The sequence below is a fragment of the Phoxinus phoxinus genome (genome assembly GCF_949152265.1).
Source record: "Phoxinus phoxinus genome assembly, chromosome: 11".
Lineage (NCBI taxonomy): Eukaryota > Metazoa > Chordata > Actinopteri > Cypriniformes > Leuciscidae > Phoxinus > Phoxinus phoxinus.
In genome coordinates this window covers 29,318,587-29,329,330 of record NC_136886.1, presented here as the reverse complement: position 1 = coordinate 29,329,330, position 10,744 = coordinate 29,318,587, and the positions used below count along the sequence as shown (strand labels likewise).

General features: G+C 38.5%; 1 protein-coding gene across 1 annotated transcript; it reads right to left on the bottom strand.

Moving 5' to 3' along the window:
• Positions 1-217: 217 nt before the first annotated feature.
• On the bottom strand, positions 218-10,256 carry cyp27c1 (cytochrome P450, family 27, subfamily C, polypeptide 1). Its single transcript, XM_079628012.1, has 9 exons — positions 9,848-10,256; positions 7,272-7,462; positions 5,896-6,095; positions 4,633-4,842; positions 4,358-4,521; positions 2,366-2,529; positions 2,139-2,217; positions 1,590-1,793; positions 218-1,405 (listed from the first exon to the last, which is right to left on the bottom strand). Exons 1-9 carry the CDS (start codon positions 10,139-10,141, stop codon positions 1,289-1,291), a joined length of 1,623 nt encoding a protein of 540 aa, XP_079484138.1. The 5' UTR covers positions 10,142-10,256; the 3' UTR covers positions 218-1,288.
• Positions 10,257-10,744: the final 488 nt, after the last annotated feature.

Here is a 10,744-nt window from a genome sequence, read left to right as displayed (position 1 = left end):
ACTTTAAGCCTATATATATAATGCAAATTATTTAACCTTCTCATTCGTTTTCATGTAAATCAAACCATTACGCCATCTGGTGGATAAATATGAGGATTACTTAGAGATGGATACATTTTTTTTTTACTTTTTATGTTTGACTTTGAAGAGTCACGTGTCATCACCAGTATATCAAATAGTATATCACTAGTTTAAGTAAATAAATTCATTCTCAATTAGAAGGTAAAAAAAAGATCATCTTTATTGACTCAAAATTCCATACAGCATTTTATGAGAGGCACTTTGTGTAGTTCAGGTAAGTTGTGACAAACTATCATGATTTTTTTCTTAATTAGTGTTTTGAACAGAAACAGCATATGAATTAGTGAATTCAAAGTGTAATTTATTCATACAAAATCCAAACTTATTCAAAAGCCTGTTTCCACATATCAAAAACTTCCAAATTTCACACAATGTAGTACTTCACAACCCTCAAAACCAACATTCATGTTATCCAAAAGCAGTTCATTTTTTAGCATATTCCATTATCCATCTGTTTCCTATAAGGCTAGTGCACAAAAAAGGCACAATTTTGCATTTCGCATTAAAATCTTTTCCATTACAGTTTAAGTGGAACCAACACAAAATCATCACTCTTGAATATCAAATTAGATAGCCACACTGAAATAAAGATGGGCATTGTAGTGATTAGATGTGTTTTCTTTAAACAATATTTAATATTAATGTCCACAGGACAGGATATTAGCATGATCTTCTAAAGTAGCTTTGTAGTTGTAATAGGATTTACTCACTCGTGTTTGCTTTAGGAATTTCCTGCTTGTAAGCTAGAAGTCTTTGACTGTATATAAGCGTACAATGTTAAATAAATAATGAGCTTAGCACTAAAGCTAATTTAATAGTAAAATATCTATATACAAGGTCTTTTTGACCATATTTCACAGTGATTTTTAAGGCAGAGTGAAACAAACAAAAAAACTACAAGAAAAAGTTACACTGCTAGGATGATGTAAATGCATTTGAAAAAATTGAGAATTTTCAAACACAATTTTCCAAGTAATTCATATCGATCCGACTGCATAAAATAGTGCCTGTTTAAACATTTAAAAAATATTTGGTCAGCTGATTGGCTATAAATATTCAAACATGAAACCTAACAATAATCTAATAAAAACAGCATTGTTTGTTAGATAAAAGCTAGAAGAGGCACTATTATACACAATGCCATCTTTGGACTTAAAGAAGTACAGTGTGGATGATGGTTTACATGAATACATAGTATAATGACAGATTACTTTCGGTCCACAAATCTAAGGTTGATGGGCGCACCTGGACAGAGCAGGCCATGAGTCTTAGCATGCACATCAGTGGTCTGGGAAGACACCTCAATGTGAAACTTCTGCAGGAGCTGTGATAGAGAAGAACATCAGTACAACACTACACAAGAGAATTTTAATTCACATATATGACAGCAGTAATAATTAACAACAAATGTGTATTTTGCAACAATCTGAAAAACAATAGCATGGATCACGGAAGCGGGCAGGATCTTGCTTGATGCTGACTTTTGAGACATATATACGAACACACACCTGTGTGAGAGCCAGATGCATCTCGAGCTCAGCTATTCTCCTCCCGATGCAGCTGCGGATGCCGTAGCCAAACGGGATGGAGCCGAAGTTGTCGACGCGGTCAGAGGCATCCTTGCGGATCCAGCGATCTGGACGGAATTCTCCGGGACGGAGAAAGTTCTCCTCATCCATTGAGGTGGAGTAATGACACAGAGCCAGCTGAGTCTGCAAACAAAGGAAGTTGTTGGTTATCTTTATTTAATGATTTAATGGCTATTGATAGTTTGTGTTTTTATGATTTTACTGAGGGCCCACCCACTGATTTAGGTCATTCAGTTATTGCAGAACAACCGTGTCATCTTTTTAACATGATTAACACAGTGAAATACAAGTCAAGTGTGTGTTTTTTTCTAGGCACATCCTATCTAGGTCAAGGTAATTTATAAGTCTAGAACTGCAGGAAAGACATGAAGCAATTCTCTACTTTACAGGGGAAAGTTTTGACATGTTTATGGCACACGCATATAAAAATATGCATACACAATACAGTCAAATGATATATGCTCTTACCCCTTTAGGGATGAAATAACCTCCGACGATCAGATCATCCTGTGTAACGCGTCCGTTTCCAGGGAGAACAGGGAAAAGCCTGTGTGTTAGAGAGACGGAGGGAAGTGTTTATGTAACAACACCATGCATTCTGCAGATCTCTTGGTCTGATAGGGTTTATTTCTTGATTGTAAATAACCAGGATTTTTTGTTTATGGGCCTTTTTGACAGCGGTGGGCATATCTTACCTGAGCGTCTCTTTGACAAGCCCTCTAATAAGGGGCAGATAAGCAACATCCTCTCCGGTTGGGGCGCGCCCACCCAGTACTCTGTCCACTTCCTCGAAAATCTCCTGCTGTATTGTGGGATGTCTTGCCAGAAGGTATGTGCTCCATGACAGTGTGAAAGAGGTCTGCAGAGGGTAAGAGAGTACAATAATTCAAGACTTATTAGAGATTAGTAATATCAACTATATGTAATTCCTCTGTCTGCTGAAGAATGTCTCTACTACAGGGTCGGAAAATAACAGGGGCTTGGTGCAAAATGCCATTAAAATGAATAAAAATGCCCCCAAAATTCAAGATATGGAGAAAATGCCCCTGTATTTAGTTATTGATTTATTTATAATGATAAGCTTGTTCTTTTTCCTGAGTATCAACACGATGCATATGTGATATTGATTTATACACGAGTTAAATAAACAAGAAGTCACATTTTAGACACAATATTGTCTGTTTTTGCTTTATTAACTTATTATTATGATTTTTTTTGTTTCTTTTTTTCACCAAATCAGTTTAATGGCTGATTTAATGTCTCACACTTGCATTGTTCCTGATAGAATGAATCAGCCAATTTGAACAAATTGGTTGAATGAATGATTCAGTGACTCAATGTTTAAGACAGTGACTTGCCACCATTTATGGGCAGTTTTAGTTTTTATTTCCCCATAAATTATTTCCCATAATTTCATATTTATTCATTCACAATTTGATACACTAACCTCATAACATTACTTATTATTAAATTGCAATTGGAGAGAGAAAAATGCATTCATACAAATTCATCTAAATGCCAATTCAGATGCAGGTTCTGTGCCACTTCACATCTGGCAGTGCAAAGATGGAATTTCTTGGTGCTGGTTTCATTTCATTGGTAACATTCAATTACGATAATAAGACATTGTGACACTGTTAAAAATGTTTTTTTTAAAGGACTCTGGAAATTAACCACTGATACCACACCACCCCAAACACCCCCCTGCTCCACACACACACACACACACACTTCGCTCCTTCATCCTGTAATGAAACACCTGCCATGCTTCCCTCCATTCATCATTACTTTTAACTCAGATAAATCCGGGCTTAAAAATGCTGCTGGCATGTGTGTTCGGCTCCAGTGATCACAAAGATCACCCTTTTCTTTTTGGGTGACTGATTCCCTTTTAAGCATTAACCCAAAACAGGCACCTTGCCTCATAGAGGTAAGGGAAAAGCAAGACAGAGAGACAGACTGGCATAAAGGGAACGATTACATGACAGGATTTGGCTCACGATTGCTAATGTGATCCTACGGCTGAAAGAAAAAGAGAGGGAAAGATGAAAGGGAAGAGGACGCCAACAGACACGTCAGCGAAACGGGAGAGTCTTGGCGGGTCTTGTTTATTGTGGGCCAGACGTATGAGGAGAGGTCAGCGTGAGGTCAGGTGAACAGTGAGGTTTCCATGGAGACCTTGGACACCCGTTACGATCTGACCATTTGAAAAGAGTTCACGGGAAGAGGAAGAGGCGCCAATGCGAAGGTTTGTTTATCATCACCATTAAATGCAACCGTTTTTCCAGCTGTCTCAATCCACAATGTGTTCTGGATTCTTGAATCACCACACACACATTCACTGCTTGGAGATATTGCAGCATCACTTTAGTGAAGGCATAAGAAACAGTGTATAATTTGATTAATTTGGCTAGCCAACATGGGCAGTAAGTGTCTACCAAGTGTTTTGTTGTTCCCTCAACAAAAACCCAATAGGTTTTTGCCACTGGCTTTTGGATTATTGCAACAACAACAAAAAAAGCTCTGTTGCTAACAAACGTTTTTGATTTTAAAAAGCCAGAAGTAAAAAGTTAAACTATAAATTAACTACACTACGGCCGCATGCTCCAAAATATGAGTCATGAACAACAAGCTGAGAAGCGCTGACGTCTTATCCATTTCCCAGCAGCCCTGGGACTGGTTCTTACCGTGTCCACTCCAGCCAGAAGCATTTCAGTCATGTTTGCGTAGATCTCCTCTAGATTCATCTCTCTGGTGACCAGCATGTGAGTCAGCAACCCTCCTTTAACCTCTTCGCCTTTATTCATCTTCTTTTTGATATCTGAAAGCTTCTTGTCCACGTGGATCTGGCCTAAAACACACATTTGTACAAAAGTTTTTTAAAAATGTAGCGAACAGAGTTGTAGAAGACCAACTTTGTCACAGTGACACTGAACCCCACCACGGTTCCCTCTGCTCTTACTGAATTTAAAGAGTCCATCCCACGAGCTGCAGAATTCCTCCCAGGGTTTGGGAATCATGGGACGCAGCCATTTAGGAATGGCACCGGCGTACATGGTGGTCTTAAAAGAGCTGAACATGAGGTGCAGTGCAGCAATGTACTCTTGACTCATCTTGGGAATTTCATTCTCCAAGCAGCCCAGGCGAGTCTCGTACAAAATGGTTGCAACACCTAGGAAAGAGTTAAACATTTATTATTTATTAACTATGGGATTTTTGTATTATATTGCTTCACATTTATGTACTTTGCCTATTGAAAATTATACAATTAAAAGCAAAGTTTTCATTCATTAATCTGAATCCGACCTGAATATTCAGTCCACTGTTCTATTTAGATTAAGGTGAAATCTAGGGCTGATCAGAGGGCTATGTAAGAATTTAGTTGGCGGTTTTCTTTAACAGCAACAAAAGACTAATAAACGACCATTAATATTCAGAAAATATTATTAATCTAACTGTACAGACACAATCGGATGGGAACACAAATCTGAGTTGAGCTCATTAATGACACTATTGTCTTCTGTAGAGCTTCTTAAATTGAAGTTGTTTCATCATTAATGAACTTTGCAGCATTGATTCATTTAATGATTCAATGTGACTCCATTTTGTTCACTAATAGTGTCAATGTTGCAATAACGAAATCGGAGTTATTTCTTGATGAACTTTGCAACATTGACACCATTATTGAACTAAACCGAATCAATAATGAACTGAATTGAGCTGATCAATAACACTATTGTCTTTTGTAAAGCTACTTTATTGTTAAAATACAAGTTTTCCATGATTTATTAACTTTGCAACACAGACAGTTATGTTACACTGTTTATTGTATCATTTAAATGTAATAATTTAAATAAATGTGAAAATGTGACAAAAAAAAATACAGTATTATAAATTATAAATAGAAAAAAAACCTCTTCTGTCTGTGGAACATCGGATTAACACCAAGACTCTAGCTGGATTTAATTTCATTTATATTCCTTTCTAGAAAGGCCACTATGATACCTGACTCTCCTCTTGATTAAAAAAAAAAATCCCCAAGTTAAGGGTAGCGGAAATCAAACCCCTATGAAAGGAAAACCCTGCGTCATGTTGACTGAATTCCAAATCCTGTCCTCTAATCAAATCATGAGTGTACAACGCAATAAATCAGATCAGGGCACCTTTAGTACATAACAACTAGATTTTTCCACACAAAACACACACACAATGCCCTCAAGCTCACCTTCCATGGCATAATTGAAGAACAGATCATTGATGTTAAGGACAGTCTGGCCATCGTCCTGCTGGCTGCGCAGTGTCTTCACCCTCTTCACCAGGTCGACCACCACATCATTAACGTCAGGGGAGAAAGCGGACACATCTTTGGGCCGCATAATCAGCTGTCGCAAAACACTGCGCATCTTCAGCCACTCATCACCCTCGCTGAGAGAGAAATCATCAGATGTTTGTTAGCACAGACAGGAATCAAAATAAACACATTTGAGTCATTTACCTATACTACCATTCAAAAGTTTGGGGTCTGTAAGAATGATACATGTTTTTAAAAGAAATCTCCTGCATTTATTTGATTAAAAATACAGTAAAAACAGTGATATTGTGACATATTATCACCATTTAACATAACTATTTTGTATTTTAATGTAATTTAAAATCTACACAGCTAACAAAAATATTTCTAAGAATGTTTTGCTAACGTTAAATTATATAAATGTTATTTCTTTAAAATATCCATTTATTTTAAAACATTTTAAAAACTTTTATTCTTGGTTATGCCAACGTTAAGGGAACATTCCATTTGTTGTGTTCTCTGAACATTCAGAAACTAGTAACATTTAAAAAACATTCACCCAACCTAATGTTTCAGGTAAAAACAATTCATGTACAATGTAAAAAAGAAAAAGAAGCAGTGTGCTATATCAGAGTGCTGTTAAAACGTAGCCTAACTTAAAACTTTTTGTTCTCCTTGCAAACAGTGAGGTGTGTAGTGAATTTCAGCAGATGTTAAGATATAAGATATTAGCAAATATCAAATGGACTATTTATAACCCTGGTTTTAAGCCTAAACTTGGAATAAACTAAACTATAAACTTGTCCCTCAAATCTGATTGTTTGCTTGGAATGTGTTGTATACTTGGTGAACTCATGTTCACAAATTAGGTGGTTGTAAGCCTAAACTTGGAATAACCACGGTTCACTTAGGGTAACACTTTAGTCTTGGTCTTAGTTAATTCTCATTACTAGATCTTGGTTGTTTATTCTTATTTATAAAGCACATATTAATGCCTTATTCTGCATGAGCACATTCTACATCCCTTAGTTAATCCTAATACCTAAATGTAACAACTACCTTACGAACTATTAATAAGCAGTAATTAGGAGGCAAAAGTCATAGTTAATAGTGAGAATTGGACCCTAATCTAAAGTGTGAATTTTTTTTGTGTGATACCTTTTTGAGGACATTATTAAAGACCAGATAACTTTGAACAAATTTTTTTTTTTATATTACTGAAATAACGTTTGTTCGTTTTCGTACTTTTAATCCAGAGTGACAATTGTCAAAAGATTGAAATGAGCGTTGAGAAAGCAGTCGGTACTTACGCAGAGATGAGTCCAGTGGATCTTCCCCTCATATCTCTGTACTCCTTCCAGGACTCCATGTTGCCTCTCTGAGGAGTCGCACCTTCAGACCTGAGAACATGTGCCACCAAGTCTCTGTCAGCGATGGACACCACCAGCTGAGGTCCAAATCGAGATTTAAAGATCTTCCCATACTTCTGCGAATGCTCCGTCTACAAGAAGATTTGTAAACTTGATTAACATGGATCTGAGTCATTTATAGCTTGCACTTGTCATTTAAATGATATTTACTTTCAATGGATTACTTTTTTAAGCTGAGTTTAGGCTAATCTACATTAGAGTCATCATGCATATAAACCTCAGAAATATACAGAGTTGTAATTGGTTCCTAACGGTCATTTGTTTCGATCAGTAGTATACTGATGTACTTTATGTACTGTAATGCTGGCTTTCCTTTAACTGTAAATGCATTAGTGAAATAAGAACAGCTATGGGAAACAACACGACCGTGATACAACATAAAACATTAGTCATTTCCTGACTGACAATATCTCAACAAAGACCATATGGCTATTGGTCAACTGTTCAGTATGCATGGGAAGACATTTCCTGGTATAGATGGCCCATTTGCAAATACTTGAAGCTGTTTGCATACAGCCTTCAATGTGAGCTTGCCCAATTTCATCCCCCTTCTCAAGTCGCCTGTGTTATTCCTACTGAGACAGCACAAAGGCACCTCTGTGTCTCCTCAGCGATCTGATTTTTCTCACTGTCCAAAGACGACTTTGAAGTACAATATAGCTGATCCCTCATGTACATGTAAACTAATGCCAGTCATTAAATTTACTAAACAGCATATGCTCTGTTTCATTCATTGTGTGTGTGTGTGTGTGTGTGTGTGTGTGTGTGTGTGTGTGTGTGTGTGTGTGTGTGTGTGTGTGTGTGTGTGTGTTTTAAATTATACTTCTTTAAATGCAGTCCTGTATCATGTTTAATACTCCTATTTATTTCACATTCAGTAATTTAATTTTTCTGTGCACTCAATCTGAATTGCGCAAACCCGTGTCGGGACAGCTGGCCGTGTTTATAGCTGCATACTTGAGGACGTGCATGCTAAATAATTCAAACTTGATCCTGCATGCATGCTGCGACTGGGTCTGGGATAAAATCAGTTTTGTAACTGTCCCTCATGGTGGGGTGGAGACTCAACTCGCCGTTTTATGCAACTCCAAAAGTAATTCAACACCTCACGTGTCCGCGCTGCACATTAGGTTACGTAGCCGAATTTTGGCTATGTTCCAATCAAATCAAAGTTTATTTATCATTCTTAGTGGCGCCTCCAGAAATGTTTCATAGGGGTGGCCAGATGGGGCCACTTAAAAACTTGGGGTGGCACACCAAAACAATAAACCATAATTTCAGAATTTTATTCTACTGTTGTAGTAAATGGGCCTGAAGAAAACTATCAGAAAGACTTAAGGAAACTCCTACTGATATACTTTGGTTTATTGTGTTATATTTAACGGACAGTGCATCACGTTGCATGAATTTCTTAAATTAAATAAACAGAGTTCACAAGCAGTTTAATACATACACACACTCCATTTCATCATTGCAAATAACACATATGACTCGACTGAACTAGGAACTAACAGACACATGAAGTAAACTTGTGTGTAGTTTATAAAGTCCAACCTTGCACTTGAAAACAATCTAAACTCTGTTTTTATGACGCAGCTCTTATTGATGCGACTTCCCAGCAGCGAGAGATCTGCTGGTGGTGATGTAGCTCCGCCCGCAATATCACGCACACAAATTGCGAGTGATGCAACAGCCAATGTCGAGTTTTCCCAATTAATGCATGAATTTAACAGCATTATTTAAACTCCGTTACACATATACATGCACCAGCTAACGACGTTAGCTAGGTAACTCTTGTCAAAACGTGTCAAAGACGCATCAAAAAGCTGTTGTAACAGTATACTGTAACCATTTGGCACTTAAAAAGCACGTCACGACACATATTCCCCGTCTTCTTTTACTAAAGAATATTTTTTACTTATTTACTTACTGGTAGTCTTCGTCTTCTTTCTTAACTTCTTTTAAAATTGTTGACCGACGGGCACGCGCTGAGCTGTTGCTGTCTGAGCGCGCAACAGCGGCATGTACGGAAGGGCGGGCTACTGTGTGCGATCGAAGGTCTAGAGCGGCTTGCCTGCCTGGCTGTGCATTAGGGATAAAATGCATTACTGATGCTACTAAAATTTATACTGGCCAGTGGGGTGGCCAGTGGGGTGGCCAGGAGTCGGCCAAGGGTGGCCACGGCCACCCCTGGCCACCCCCTGGTGGCGCCACAACATAAATTGCTGACACTGCATGCTATTTCTGCCAGCTCGTAAAATATAACGTTGCAGGAGGGAAAGTTACAGTGAATACAGAGCACACGAAGAGAATGAAATAGCCTGTTAGTAAATGACAACATATGCTTGCGTCTGGGTATGTTCCACTGAACGTGTATTGAAGGTGTAAATGCAAATACACAAAATGCTCATTTCAACTACAACGTGTCCCATCTGACATCTACCGTCTCCACTCACCTGGATCTCGTGGATGCGGCTGAATCCATCCCGGTAGAAGAACTCAACGAGGTTGGAGAAAGTGCTGGGTCCGGGCATCTCCTGGAGGGTCTTCACTGTGGTCTCCTTCAGCCCCTCCACGGCCGGGCTCACCAAGTTCTCTTCCTTCAGGTCCGCCTGACTGTGCGCCGCGATCTCCAGAGAGCCGCTCGCCGTGGACTTGTGCAGCCCGTGGGCTTGGAGGAGAAACTGCTTGCATGACTCCTGGAGCAGATTCTTGCGGGCCAAGTGTAGAATAGAGCTTTGAAGAGCCATCTCAAAGAATGTGCCAACAAGTTGAAGTCAGGAGGTTCTTGTAGGTGTGGAAGTGCTCGCAGACTGGAGTGAGTGCGCAATGATGAGTGGGACGCAGCGGCTTTTAAAGGGTTCACGGGAGATCTGCGGGATCAGAGAAGGGGATTGGACACTGGATTTTGGCACTGGGATGAACAGCGGTCCTCACGCATCCCCCACGAGGCATTGGACGTGTGCGATGAAAAGCTGAAGTGAAGGAATTTCTATTGTTGCAAAATAAATTGGGGATTACATAAATCGATTGTGGCTGGAAGCACTTAAGCTGACCGCATTAGTAGCCAGACTAGCCTTGTTTAAACCCAAAGTGAAATTAGTCAGAAATTGTATTACAATTGACACTTATTACAAATGTTAGTTTTAAGACTTGCAATGAAGTCGTTATTAAAATATAGGCCTTTAAGGGGGGCAGTTATGTAGTGAATATTAGTTTATGTTACTTAACCACACAAAAATACAGCAAGTTCGGTTTTTAAACTGTAGCCCTTCTAATGAACAAAGAATGTGCATCTGGTGTGTTTTGCTTTTTATGTTTTTAATTAATTTATGTTGCCTAATATATAATAT